General features: G+C 37.8%; 1 protein-coding gene across 1 annotated transcript in view; it reads right to left on the bottom strand.

The window, feature by feature from the left end:
• Positions 1-489: 489 nt before the first annotated feature.
• Positions 490-15,497, bottom strand: part of SYNE1 (spectrin repeat containing nuclear envelope protein 1) — a 334,610-nt gene continuing 319,602 nt past the window's right edge. The window contains exons 140-144 of the mRNA XM_018560335.1: positions 14,608-14,736; positions 12,295-12,507; positions 8,776-8,868; positions 7,891-7,949; positions 490-905 (exon numbers count right to left, since the gene is read on the bottom strand). Of these exons, the coding sequence (XP_018415837.1) occupies positions 665-905; positions 7,891-7,949; positions 8,776-8,868; positions 12,295-12,507; positions 14,608-14,736 (735 nt within the window). The 3' untranslated portion in view covers positions 490-664. The remainder of the gene's footprint in view (positions 906-7,890; positions 7,950-8,775; positions 8,869-12,294; positions 12,508-14,607; positions 14,737-15,497) is intronic.

The following is a 15,497-nucleotide window of genomic DNA, read 5'->3' as shown; positions in this document are numbered from 1 at the left end:
GACTACAAAATTATTTTACAATATCTATAATTGCAAGAAATGAATACAAACAAACTTTGCTTAGCAAACTGTACATACATAAATAATATTTTCTATCTCTTTACTTGACATTTCATAGATTGTTTTCTGTCGAGGTCAGGACTTCATTTCTTACATCCAGTTTCATAGCTTTAAAAAGTGCTTCTCATTTGTACATCTGCCATACTTAATACAGAGTTTATGGTTAGTTCATGCTTCCCCCACCAAATCCCCACACAGAAAGCCCATCAACCAAAAATGCCACAGAGAAAAGTAAAAAAAAAATATTGGTTGTTTAAGCTCTTTAAAATCTTATATTACAAGCATCTAAAATAGCATCATAATTGTTTCATGTCAAATACTGATAATACTCGCTTTGGGGATCAACTTCCTCATTAGAGATTTCTTTGACAAAAAAATATTCATCTTGGCTATGCATAGTTATTTTTTTAGAAGGTTACATGATTTAATCTCGGTTACTTGATGATTGGATTTTGAAGCACATCATACTGTACTCAATACTGCAGGGGCTCTAACAGAGCTTTAATTTTATAGGTTAATTAAGAAAAAAAAAGCTGCCACATTAAGTGCAATTAAAAGCTGGTAACAGCTCATATGTCTTCCAGACAAGTTTCTGCCAGAGTTTTCATATAGGGGGTGGTCCATTAGTATAACGGAGCATTGGGTGGAAGGATCTTGCAAAATTATTGGACAGAGTACAACTGTAGTCTTCTTCGGACATTGGTACAAGACAAGCAAGACCAATCAAAAGCAGCAGAAGAAGTTGAAGTGGTAATGCAGCTCGGAGGACTCGGAGGAAGAACGACTGGTGTTTTTGAGCTAAATTAGCTTCAGAAAGGTAGGAACCTGAGCCATCGTCTTTGGACCTAATAAACAAAATTGACACAAGTAAGTTTACAATCAAAATACATTTTATTGTAGTTCCCATATCTATCCTTTCTTTGTGAGAACTCACCACTTATCAATACACTGTGCCCATAAAAGAGACCTTTCCACATGGAAAGTAGGTCAATAACTGATATTTTGACTTGGAAATCAGAAAATAATTCTAACACTTAGGTCTGTGTGTAATGTTATACCTGAATTTCAAGCAATATCTTAGGATAATGATAAATGCCTCAGAACAGAGTAATATGCGTTAAATTACTGAAACAGATCATTGAATACAGTTTTATTGAGCAAAGGATCTTATACATATATAGACACACTCACATACACATTAGTTTGGGATGGTTTTCCCCCTTCTGGCTCTCCAGAGATTTTCTAACTTTTCACAAGTCACTAAACCCAGAAATACATTCAATTTCTGCTCCAACCCCATCATAGTTAGGAAAAAAAGTTGTGGATTTCGTACCCTCTACCTACTTTGTACAGAAGAAGCAGGTAGTTGGGGCCACAAGGCATCTTTTTGTATTGAGGGTAGGACCTAACCCTGGAAAGCTGATACATCATCCTGCGAACATCAATAGGATTTTCTCCTCCAAAAGAGAAAAATCGCAATTTGGTTCTGCTTCATTTGAATGCATTCCTCACTCCACGTTTCTTACTTTGTATATTTTATACATAAATTGAATAAATCAGTAAGTCCTTTTGGCCGTGTTCAAAACAAAGCAAATACATCTGTACTGCAGAGAACTACTACATTTACTTCTTTCCTAAACAGTCATTAAAGATAATACTTTCTGTACAATTCAATTGTTATGTGAACAATACTAGGCTTGGTGTTGTAGAAGATATGGCAGATTTCCATCAGGACCAGGATCCTGTGCTGTCTTTTCAATCATTATACTATTCTATCACACAAATAGAACATTTTCTTATTTGCAGAATGATGAGGGAGCTAAAAATATGACCATGATGTGGCAGTACTAATATAGTGCAATATTCCATTATAATACATGTGCATAATGGGGTTGGCCATCCAAACAATGGGTACTACCTGTAACTCCAAAAAAGACTCTGAATTATTAAATGTGTAGATGGAAGTTATAGGGTATTTGAACCATAACAATGAACATTTCTTTTTTTTGGTCTGATAAATATACCATTGAAAGCATTTTGTTATATTTATTTGATACATGCATAAAAGTACCTTTTGATCTTGCCAGCAATCTTGTAAGCTGTTAACTTCCTGTACTCTCTGTTTGTGCTGATTCTCATCAGTTACATTGTTCTAAACTATTTCTGAGGACTACAGTGCCACGCCATGTTATGGGGGAAAGGAGAGAGACAGATTCCTGTTGTCATATCATGTTTCTGTTGTCTTTGATGTGATAGAGTAAAGAGGGGTTAGAATCACTGTTAGGTAAGGATGTTCAGATACCAGTACATGGATTGGTGCAGATACTAGGCATTTTCACGAGAACTATCAGGGTCACAGCGGTTGCAGCTGCGACAGGGCCCTGGCCCTGCACCACTGTCCTGAAATCATTAGTCGTCAGTATTTTTTCAGAAAAACTGTCACATGACACTAAGGAAAAAAGGTATCAGTAATTGGTAATTGGTATCTGTGAGGACTTGGACATGTATCTGATGCTCAGGCTGAAAGTTAAAGCGTGACTATGGTCTCCCCTTTCAGCACATATATGTGCTTTCTGTTACTCCCCCTGTGTGCCTCTTCTCTGAGTTAACTGTGTGTGTAATCTGAATAGGCGATGCAGGCAGTTCACAACAGAGCAGGAGGTCAGCCTAGTTAAAAAGTGGTATTGTTGTCTTGAGTGTTTCCAAAGGATAGCTGCAGTGGCCAATATGACATCTTCAATATTTCATATGTATTTAAAACATTTTAAAGATACCTTATTCCTGAACAAAACATTAATTACTTTATTATAAGTGCATCTTGATTATGTCTTTGTGGTGGGCCTGTAATTATGTCACTGCTCTACCAAGCAAAACTACACTAGACTTCCAATATTTTCTAACATGGACAAAGCAATATTAAATCCTAATGATATACCAGTATGCAGAAATGGTCCTCGCCACTAACAGGAAAGCCACTAACCAAGCAATAATTATCTAAAAGGTCAAAAGTTATTAGATTTTTTTCTATTTGTTAGCTGAAATGATGTTGCCTACAGAGTGAAATGCTCCATAAAAAAGGCAGCTTGTACTTACTTTACAAAGCTGTAATTGATGGCCCGTAAGATTTCTTAGTATAAACTACACTTTTTATTTGATTATTCCATAATCACAAACTCAGCAAGCTTTTGCTTAGACTAATGCAGAAAAGCCCACATTCCAAATTGTTTACCAGGTGGTTACATGTCTAAAAATAGAAGACTTGGAAAAGAGCGCCCTCAGATTGGATGTTTTAGAAGTTTTTATAAACCAAGCTTTAACAGAATCTTGCTGTTAAATTGTGTCAATTTTTTGAGCTAATAGATAAACTACTGTCAAAAAGGACATGGGAAGCTGAGCACTGCTATGGGGGACATTCAACAGAGCATATATATATAAATAAATCTTTCAATCTGAATTTGAGGGTAACAAGACAAAATACCCAATATTTTAAATGATATGCTAGGGAGAAGCCTCCATATTCTGGCATCACTTTGGAAGGGAATTTTTACTTTAAAGAGGAATTTTTCATTAGCTTATTGAAAATGGTGAAAATGTGCTTTGCAAAGTGTAACCAATCATGTGCAAAGAAAATGAAAAAGAGAACCCCAGGAATTTAGCTTGCACGTGATGGGCTGATAGTAGTCAGCACAGCTTCCCCACATTCACTAGGCTAAGTGGAAATTCCCCAGCAAATTGAACATGCACTACTCCTTTGCTAAAGCAAACCCATTATGTTCCATATGTTGATGGAGGACAGGGATGACCTTCTGGACAAAATAATGGCGGCTGGGTACCTCCTTAACTGAGATATAATTTTGTTCTGACCTGTCACATTATTTATTTATTACAGGTATTTATATAGCACCGACAATTTACGCAGTGTTTCACATAGTGCATATTTATATCAGTCCCTGCCCTCAAGGAGCTTACAATCTAAGGTCACTAACTCACATAAATACATACAGAGCCAATTTAGACAGGAGCCAATTAACACATTCACATCAGTCCCTGCCCTCAATGAGCTTACAATCTAAGGTCCCTATCTCACATGCACATATACAGGGCTAATTTAGACATGAGCCAATTAACCTACCAGTACCCGAAGGAAACCTAGCAAGCAAAGGGAGAACATGCAAACTCCTTGCAGATAGTGCCCTGACTGGTATACAAACCGAGGACCCATAGTGCTGCAAAGCAAAGTGCTAACCACTACACCACTGTGCTGCCCCCAATAAGAGGATGCTATTATTTTTTTTCTCCTATAAATAAACATCAAACCACATCGACCATTACTTTCATGCTGTTATGTGTTCTGTTTGTTCATGTTGCTTTGGCTTTGTTTAAAGAAAAATGTCACCTTTGCAAAAAATCATATATTTGTGCTTCGATTCCCAGGATCTGTTTTCTGCATGTTACATTGTACTACACACCGTATATTCTCTAGTGAATATGGTAAAAATAGGATTTAAATCAAAAAAATAAATGAAAAGGGAGGATTCAACTGAAGTGAAACAGGGAAGTGAAGGAAAGGTAAGCATACATTGAATGGGGATAAGGGGTTTAAAGTAAACCTGTTCCTTTACTCTGAATGGGTAACACAGGCTGCCTTTAAATATACATTTTATAAGCGAACTGATAAAGTTCTGTAATTGGTGTACAGCATACAAAATAAAACACAGCATACAAAATAAAACAAAAAAGCTCTTCACCTGCATTAATTGCACACACAGCCCACAAACTATTTATGAAATGCTCCAGCATCATTAAAAATCCTGTAAAACTGCTTTATTTTATTTTGTTTGCCCTTAAACTGTAGTCTATCAATGTTTACTGATCCAGTGCAAGATCAAACACAAAGTACTCTGATCAGAGGCATTTAAAATAATAAGGAACACAGTGACAGCTTGTTCTGTGTTATCAGTTAGTACTGTAGCTGACATCAAACACAACCTGTCTGACTTGTGCTTTTGATTAAGCTCTCCATTCAGTTGAAACTCGTTTATATTCCATGCTTGCCTGAATGACAAATTGAATATTGTACTGTATTGCAAAAAGATGTGTTAATCAACAGTGCCAGTGGAAAGAAAGAGTGCCGCGGCTGGGATGTTATTAGGAAGTGGGCTCCACTGCAAACTGCAAAGCTGTTAGGATGCACGCTGGGCCAGATGTTTGGCAATGAAAGATGTGAGCTGGAAAGGTGATGAGAGCTTGACACTTTTATTATCACTTTAGATTAAATCCAACATGCTCATTAGATTATACGTGAACCTGCTGGTTACTAATTAAGTCTTCATAAAATACAATCTGACAGGTAGATAAAAAAAGTCCCATCTGTGAGAATCTGTACATACATTTTTATCTGTCTATTTTTCATTGTGATCTGATAACCACAGGGCTATTGATTTGACATGACCTCACATCAAACACATACAGTATATGAGGCCATTTACAAATGCGGGTATGTAGATACCCTTAAATTCAATATCTGCTCCTACAAATCTAAATTAGTATGTGTATAAGAGGTTCAGGCAACCTGATTGGCTATGGGCATTCCCATCCACATCTACTCTGGCCTTCCAAAGCAATTGCAAAATTGAACAATGGTCTGCACCTACAATTAATGCCCTTATGAAAACAGAAACAGTTATGTGAGAACCACAAGTAAGTGCAGTTCTGGTACAACTTAATCCTTTCCCCTGACTGTTCCATATACAACCAGTTATTTGTTGAATGTCAAAGTCAGGGGTGGCTTAATCAACCTTTCTTGGCCAATAAATGGTGCGAGTATGAGCAACTTAACTGTTATAAGACATATCAAAATGTCTTGTTGTTTTTAAGGGTTACTCTACTGTGTCATGTTCTCTTACTGTACACAGCAAATGTAATAATGGACAACCTTTAGAATAAGGCATGTTTTAGCACTCAGTCAAGTAAATCACTACTGAAGAATGTCTATACCCCTTTAATAGTCATCATCTGAAGTACGGATATTCAATTGCTTCAGTAGCTTAGTGATGCCTATGAACATAAGGAACATTAGATTAAAGTAACTTGTGTTGGGGGAACAACATTTTTTTACATAAATGTAGCAAAGGTTGCCCAGGTCTAATATAGATGGCTGGATCTTGTGACAATCCTCATGTCTATGAGTGCCAGAAGACACATTAAACCCTTCATGACCAAGCATAATGAAACAACAATTGGCTACGCTGGATATTTTCATCCATTTGCTATTATTCCTCTCAGTTAAACTGGTGCTGAGGGAGTGTGGCTTTGTTACCCACTTTGGCCTCCACTGAAATAAAGATAAACACTCATATAAATTCATGTTTTGGCTTGGCCATGTTAGGTTGCAGGCTGTCAATAGTCTTTATAGTAGACATTGACAACACAGTGCAACGTGCAAAGAAAAAAAGTTGTTGCATAAAACAATAATTGGACAGTAAATGTGACTTTTTTTTCTGTACTTACCTGTTTAGTATGTAGATAGAAGCATAAATGTTTAAATTATATGGATTTCCAGTGCAATTGGAAATACCCTATTTGATTCAGACCCATTTGTATACCTATACTATAGCATTGACCTCACCTCCCACATCCCACTGGTAAACCACAATAGGACTATGTCCCATTGTTGCCTTCCTAACTTGGTGTACTGGAGTCCAACCAGTAAAAAAAGTGTTCCACAAAAGAAACCATTGTTTTTTCATGGTGTGGATGCAATAACAGATTTTGCCAGCAGAAGAAAATCTGCAAATGCAGATCTCCAGAAATCTAAGAATTGCAGGAAGGGCAGAACCCCTCCTTTTTACTATATCTAGATGTCCTGTACAAGTTTAACATTGTCACTTTTCCTTGGAATGCTCTTTAGTTTTACCATATATCTGTGGTCAATTTCATTGGTGTTTGATAATTACTGACGTGGCTAAGTGACCTGTACTTTAAACATTGCTGCAAATGAGACCAGCATCTGCTGTTCAGAGGGCACAGTAAATGTCCCTAAATTCATATGCACCTTTTAGAACATTTATCTTTGATCATGGTTACATTTGGTCTTGGGTCTTTTTTGTCAATTGTCAATTAAATAAAAAGTCACCTTCATTAAAATGTACATGTTTTTAACAGAGCTGGGGTGCTGTTGACTTCATTACTACATTTTTATTATGTCTTTAAAACGCTAGTGATAGCAAGGATGCTTGGGATATTTAGGACAGATAGTGGAAAATAGACTCATGAAAAAGAAAAATGACTGAAGCACACAAAACAACAGCAACCAAAATGTGCAAGCCTTTCTTTACAGAAAGATGCAAAATGTACCCAAATAACAGAAAGAAAAGCAGAAAGCTGCATGTCTGCACTCTTGTGGTCAGAGAAATATGGGCTAAATTTGTGTGCATGTATACTGACAACGTGTTAGTAAGGGTTAGTGAGGTTAATGAATAGAGATGGCGCCACCAAATCCATGGACCAATCTGTTCTGACAATGAAGATTTCAGAGGAGGCGAACGCCCACAAAATGGACTGTAGGCAACAGAACCTCATATCCATTTTGATGGCTGGCAAGTTCCAAAAATGAATGGAGTAGAGCCTGACTTAAACTGCGGTCTAGAAAAAAAGAGGATGATGAAAGTATGTGCCATAAAGATTAAGTGCCCCTGTAAGGCTCAGCATAGTGCATTAGATAATGAGAATCCAGTACATTTTATAGAACAGGATTGACCTTCTTGCTGGACATATTCTATCATCCTCTGTGTTCTAGAGTAGAACTTGGAAACCAGGAGAATAAGGTACCTGCTAGGTGGGTTGTTGACAGAGGGTCCAGGCTGTGAGACACTACATTTGCCCCGTGGCTGTTTGCAATGAACAGGGGGTAAAGAAAGAAGAATGTTCAGTCCAGGCAAAAAAAGACAAGCTACCGATGAAAGAAAAATCAACAAAATGAAAAGTGCAGCAAAAGAAAATAAAATCACATGAGGTGACCAATACCCAGGAGGGAAGGAAAACTGGCTTTCGATTTTGTTTTGTGTAGTCTATATCAATAAACATGCAATAAATTATATACTATCACTAAATAAACTACTTTTTTTTTCATCCAGTAAATATTTTTTTTCTTTAATTGAACAACATTTTAATAATCTAGAATTGTAAATACATAACCATTGGTTGTCCCATTCTATAATTCATGCAACTGATCATTATGATTATGTATCATCATGATTATATAATATAATTGGTATCTGATGTGTCTAAACATTCGAAAAGCCAGTATTCCCATACATTATACCACTAGGACCTATAGGAGACTAGTGAATGTGGAAAAATCAATTAAGGAGATCAAACAGTTCATAGGGATAGAACTGATAGGTGTTATTCAACTAAAGTGCAAATGAAATTCACAGTTCCAAAACCACAGAAAACTGATTAAAGTATAATTAAACAGAATGATAAAAGGATAGGCCAACATAACCCCAGTTTAATTAAAAAGTATATTTTCCCAATTGTTTGTGCAAAAGTGAAATGTCAGGGAGTTAGAAAAGTGGAATATTTCAGTGTGACCAGCTAATGGGAATGTGTATGTGTTTCCGGGCCTACCTGGCAGAAGTGTATGGCAAACTCTACCTGTCTGTTTCACAAAGTTTTCTGAGCGCTCTTTAGTTTAAACCATGTGTGCTTTACCGTTCTATGCCTGCTGGGGGTGCTCCTGCCAGACACAGGACTAAGAGATCCGGAGGTGTCTAACTCATCTGCCGAAGACCATGATGATAATTCCTGTGCGTAAGGATAAAACATACACATAAATGAGAGATACTGCTCCTGCAATTAAATGCAACAAACCCTGCTCTCTCAAGCTGTGATATGTGGTATATGATATGCCTACCAATATAAGTGTTTATACATGGCAAGGGGCATCTCTCATAGCATAATTAGAAGTGAGAAAATAAAAAGCTTTAAGACTTAAAACTTTTAGAATACACAATACTGTGTTTATAGCAACAACTTCTGTTATATATCTATTCTGTTATATATCTATGGTAGATACTCTGTTGTATTGAAAAAAGGTAGAGAATATAGCTGTGGCTTCCTTCCTGTTTCCAAGCCATGTGCAGCATGCATATCTAAATGTGTGCTTGTGTTTCTCTGTGAGGCTGTGCAAGAAGTTCCAACAAAAACAAACAACAAACTTTGAGGGAGTAGCCACACCTACTGACACCCCTGTTCTTTTCTTCTTGCTGCATCAGGATTGGCAGCAGCATCAGTAGTACAACCTCTGAAGAAGTCACCCTGCATGCGTGTCACCTCCACATGTCAAGGAGCGTGGCTTTTCAATAGGGCCCTTGACTATATCCCACCTGCCTTCTCTGGCATCCTATTGGACTAGCTTAGTGCTCGGGAATCTCTCCATGGTCACAGGGTGCCATGTTCGCTCTTTGTTACAATAACTGGTGAGACTATTACACATTTTTGATAGGCTTTTGCATGCTGGACATTTGTCCTACACACGGAACTGTATTTAACTATCTCGTTCTGCTGCAGACTTAGAGCTGTATACCAAGTGCTCAGTTATTCACAGAATCCCCTACACTTCATGGACAGTTAGCTAAAAGAAGTTTTATATATTCCCACAATGTCTTTTTTCAGGGACTCTCACATTGAATTGAAAAGGATATTAGTTTCTGTGAGATATGCACTTCTGAACTTTATGCATATAGCGTGCCCAGCACTCCATGCCACTGTTTCTTACAAAGATCCTGTACAGATTTACTAAGTATGATTATGGGATGCCTGTATATGCAATGTTTTGATGCTGCCAATACCACCTGTTTGACCTCTTTTCTATATCAACAATTGCAGTGTATTTGCATGAATGAAATATTTTCCACAGATGGTTTTTCATTTTGGTTCCATATCTATCACATCGAACCTCATGCCTATCTGGCTCATTACAAGCCTCTTATAAATTATGCACAATGCCTTTGTACAACCTTTGAAGAATTGCTGCATTTATTTGCACCTGGCTACTGGGGCATGCAAGTATTTGTTTATTAGTCTCCTGAAGTGGGATGTGTTCAACAATTCACCTTGACTATTGGGAATATCTATGCTTTTATCACATTAGCACTACCTGTGTCCACCATTATCTGGATATAAAATATTTATTGAATATTTCTTGATTGTTTGGACATGCAAGCAGTCCTTTTTCCAGTTTCCTGAAACCGGATTTGATATCCAGCAATTGATGCATACCTACCTTGATTGCTGAGATTTATGACTTTATTACATTAGCATTAGTGGTGTCAGTTACTACCTGGATATACAAATATTTGTTGAGTGTGCTGTGTATATTTACATTGCACACTTCAACTGCACGGTGTCCATTAGATTTATCACTGTCGGCTATCCATCTGCATGTGGATTGCTATCATTGCTTTATGTTTAGAAATTCCTAAATGAGTTTGGCATATGGACTTTATTGAAGTTGATTCTAATTGTCTATTTTAATAATTATCGCTCTTGCAGATTTTCTTTGTATGTATGCTATTCAGAATTTAATGGTTGCCAGATATTAAGGTTAAGATGTGTATATTTATAATCAACATGCTTATTATGTCAAGACTTCTGACATTTTTTTTTAGATTTTGGTGGGGATCCAGGATATCTTACATAGTTACATGGTATTTGAGGATAAAGACACAGGTCGATCAAGTTCAACCTTTGTGTGTCTGTATGTGATTGTGCATGTGTGTGTGTGTACACGAGTCCCTGTGTGGTCTAGTTTTTAAGAGTACCTGTACCCCTGTATGTTATGGTCTCTGAGGAAGATATCTAAATGCTTTGTGAATGATTTAATACTCTCTGCTGATACCACTGCTTGTGGCAGCAAGTTCCAGATTTTAACGGATCTAACTGAAAAAAAAGCCCCTATGCTCCTTGTGGTTAAATCTTTTCTCCACCAGTGTTAGTGATCTTTTTAGTGATCTGATTGTATTTCACTAAAACATTTTAACTGATTCTTTAGAATCAGTTTAGAAGATAACTCACTGTGTTCCCACACCTCATACTCTTTTTCATTGGAATATTACATGGTATTCTACATTATACATACTGGGCATGAGAAATATGCCATTTCTCATTTATTAGCCAATGTTTTGGTTTTAATGTGATTTACCATTATTCTTTTTTTCCCCACGCAAAAACTGTTAAGCAAGTCATCAGGATTAGCAGCTTTAGAGCACAGGAGGAGCTGTGCAGGATTACACTGGCAGGTAAAACAATAAAGATAAATGTATTGAACTGTATTTATCTCTCTGTTTCAATCTGCTACAAACCTAAAAAGAACAATTCAGTTGCATTGCTGTGTTGAATATTATTGTCTGCCTGGCCAGACCACTAGAATTTACATGGCTGTTAAGGCTGTCAGGCTTACAATGTTATTACTGATTCAGTATTAGTATACAGAAAACACAATAAGGAAAGAAAACATCAAGAAGTAAGTGGTAGAAGTGTCTACCCTCACACAGTCTTAGTCTACTAGTTCATCTATGTCAATTTTGAGACTTAGAAAGAACGCAGACTAAAGGCAAAATGTGTTCATTGAATAGCAGTGTATATTAGACATTTAATACATATTTTGTCATTACTGAGTATAGGAGTACTGTTATTTTTTCCACTCTTGTCTGTTAAACAGACGTCAAGGCTTAACATTTAACTTGTGTTGCTCTAAAGCAGGGGTGCCCACAAGGTCGATCGCGATCTACAAGTCGATCGCGTAGCGATCACTGGTAGATCACCATGTCCTCTCCTCCCGCCGCTTCTCTGGATCCCCGCTGCTCTCCCCAGCGGGGATCCGAGAAGAAGTGAAGGAACCGGCGGCGGGGGAGGGCGGAGCTGCTGTCACAGAACTAATGCAGAGCGGTGAGGAGAGAGAGAGAGAGACGCTCGGCCAGGATCTGACAGCCGGCGCCTCTCTCTCCCCTCACTACTCGTCCGTTCTGTCACAGCGGCTCTAGATATATATTCTAAACAGTAGGTATGCATATTATATTTTGCTGACACTCATGGCATTATGTCCCTCTTTGCTGAAAAATGTTCTTAATATCTTAATACCTGATAGAAGCTCATTAAAAGGAAGAGAAAATGCTAAAACATTGATATAATATTTATTTTATTCAGTTCCACTCACATAGCAAGACTTACCAGCTGATTGCTTGAAATGTCTAATATTTTCTCTATTTCTTTGATGTGACGAGTGACTTCCTTCAAGAGCACTTTGAGCCTGTTCCCAATGACATGTACCTTTTCTTTGGCTTCAAGGCAATCCTTGCCCTCTGCATTGACCATCAAATGGCAGGACATGTCTTGCAGTAATGCCACCTTGAGCTGAGACTCGAGCAGTTCACGCTTGATTTGCTGTTATACAAGGATAAGATCAGTTTTGTTTATATTAATCTGTTAAAACTTTAACTTTAGTACGAATTACTTATATTATTCAAGGTAACCTATAAATTGCAAACAATAAAGACTGTGCAATGTGATATTTTGCTTAAATTAAAGTTGCCAGTATTCTAAGGTTACATAAATGGCTTTGGCAATGCAAACACCCTGTACCTACCTTTAGGTTAGTGCTCCAGTTCTGGGGAAACCTCAAAACCCTAACATAGTATCTCAAACACTTCCTGCTAGTTTTGAAAATTGGCCTGCCTCCCACTTTTTTCTACTTACCAGGAAGGCTGCCCATCATAGTTATGGGCCCACAGAAACAGGCAGTAGGGGGTAGGCCAGGAAGTGTTAGAGATACCAATCTGCAGTGGATCTGACTTTAGGGTTCAGTTGGCAATAGAACAGTCACCTAATATTATGTGTAGACAGTTACTCTATGTGCCTGCATTGTACTTTCCAATTCTGTTCAGTACCTTTACAGTACCGATGAGTTGTTTTTTAATGTAGCTATCAGCCTTAGTAATCATTCAGTAATGGGTCAGTGGGCCAAAACTGATATTTCAGATTGAATTTAGTAAACTGAATTTTGCCACACAAATACAAGTGTACCTGTGCTTTGCCCAAACAGGTTAACGCAACAGGTTCCCATAAACAGTGTCCCCATCATAGCTATATACTTATTTTCTATCCCCTCCTCCACTGTTCTGTTTGCCTACCACAAACAAAGAAAAATGCCTAGTTCTTACAGATAAGGGGAGCATGTGACTCATGCCCCTTCTTTCTAAGTCTCTATGTTGGTGCTTGTTGACTGGTAACTCAGACATCCAAGTACTGTTACATGGGGATAATGAGAGAGCTCCCATCCCTGTGTAAGCTCCAAGTAGTGACTTCAAGCTTGCACAGTAAGCCATGACTCTTAGCTTCTGGAGGCTGAATGAAGCACGGAAGCTAACAGAATGTAAATATAGGCTGCTGGTGGGGCCACCAATTCATTGGCAAACCACAGGTTTACTTTTCAGCAACTCTTATCACTTACTTACTAACATCGTGTAAAGCATCATGAAGGCTTACATAGGTACTTGACACATTAGATATTCTTTTTTACATTTCAAATGCAACTTCTTAATTATGATTTTTTTGTAAGACAGGCTAAAAAAAGGATCACAGCAGTAAGCTTGAATTAAAAGAAAAACAGGAAGTTGGCCACATTTAAAAAAGGAGCTCTTCAATAGCCATGACTGCTTTAAATTCCCAAATTTAGTACCTTCATATTCACAAACGTAAAAAGACTCAGCCCGCAAAAACACTCAAACATACACACACCATGGGGTTGATTTACTAACCTTATAAACACACCACGAACATGTATACACCTCTGTAGTGTGTTCCCTCCCAGCATGATCTATGGGTGGAATCTAAACACCTTTGTAGTGTGTACACACCCAGCAGGTGTGTTGTGCAAAGCCTTGCATGAATTGCAAGGTGATGTTGTGTAAATTAGCTCTATGTTGTGTTGCTTGCGTTGATGAATGCAGGAATGTAAATGCATGAGCTAACCATTTTTGTCTAAACTGTGAAGCAGCATTATATATGCATCATGTGCATGATTTTTCCATATATGGCATTAGTGGAAATATGCTTTTAGAGACTTTTTGGTTGATAAATACGTTTTGCTGTGTGAAAATCACACACACCTGGTGCGTGCGTGTGTTTAGGTTAGTAAATCACACCCCATGTGTTTCCATTTACAAGCAAACGTGTGTCAGTGAATTAAAGGACGATGAAATCAGTGCATTCAAAAGTAAATGACCCATAATCTAAATTGCCACCTGCAGTCCTTTACTGTCTAACATATACACTTGTAACATAACATAATAAGAAGAAAGGAACTAGCGTTTTAAAAATGAAACCATAAATTAATATTTAATTCATCTAGGATTGATAAGGGGGGTTTGGGGCAAAATTAATTGTGGATTACGTTATGCAGTAAATGTGAGCAATACAGTGCCACAGACCCAACTAATTTCCCTTTAAGTGTTCCAATGAAAAGAAAGAAGGTAAAAATAGTACCGTTAACAGCTTGAGATGATCCTGAAGAGTGTCACTATCTAGGCTGGGATTGATAGGAAGGAGTTCACCTCTTCTTCGATCAATGTTTTCAAGCCAAAGCAGTAACCCATGACTCATTTCATGGAAGTCCTATCATAAACATACCAAAAAAATATAAGTATGACAACTATGACACTTACACTTTAATCTAACGGATATCCAACCACACTCCTTGCCAGTCTGCCCAATGGAAATGGGTGCTGAAGTGGCTACGGATGGTGCCACTCAAAGTAAACAGATAAGGTATGTCACCAGCACACTGGAATGAAGTTCTTTATTGACACATGCACGACATGTCACAAAGAAGGCAATGTTTCCGGGCCACTCAGGGTCCCTATATCAGGCTCATTATGACAAGCTTGTCATAATGAAACTGATGAAGGACATTGAGTGACCCTGAAACACTCCCTACTTTGTGAGATGAGGTGCATGTGTCAATAAACACGTTTTTTTAACACTTCATTCCAGTGTGCCTGTGACATACCCTATTTATTTACACTTTAATGATACACATACCTCACCACAGGGTCACTTTAACCAACAGGTCTCAGGTAAAAGAAATGTAAATACACTTACTTTTCAGCGCCCCATGTATTTAACAGCTGCTGGATTTCCACTTCCCAGCTGTTGCAAGTATCTGACCACAGGATGACTTACATTCTGGTTGGAGGAAACACATCAACCTAAAGGAAAGCAAGTGTTCTACACGTCCACAAGTGTAGAAAATCGCAATGGCTGAGGAGCAGAGAAGCAGTGGCTTTTAAATACATGGGCCATCGAATAGGTAAGTATATTGACTTGAACAATGTATGGTGACAGAGTCACTTTAAATACTACAACCATCTGAAGCT

Source organism: Nanorana parkeri, unplaced genomic scaffold (genome assembly GCF_000935625.1).
Source record: "Nanorana parkeri isolate BGI_ZX_2015 unplaced genomic scaffold, ASM93562v1 scaffold450, whole genome shotgun sequence".
In the NCBI taxonomy this organism is placed as follows: Eukaryota; Metazoa; Chordata; class Amphibia; order Anura; family Dicroglossidae; genus Nanorana; species Nanorana parkeri.
The sequence above is the reverse complement of the archived record's forward strand: the minus strand, read 5'-3'. Positions and strand labels throughout refer to the sequence as shown.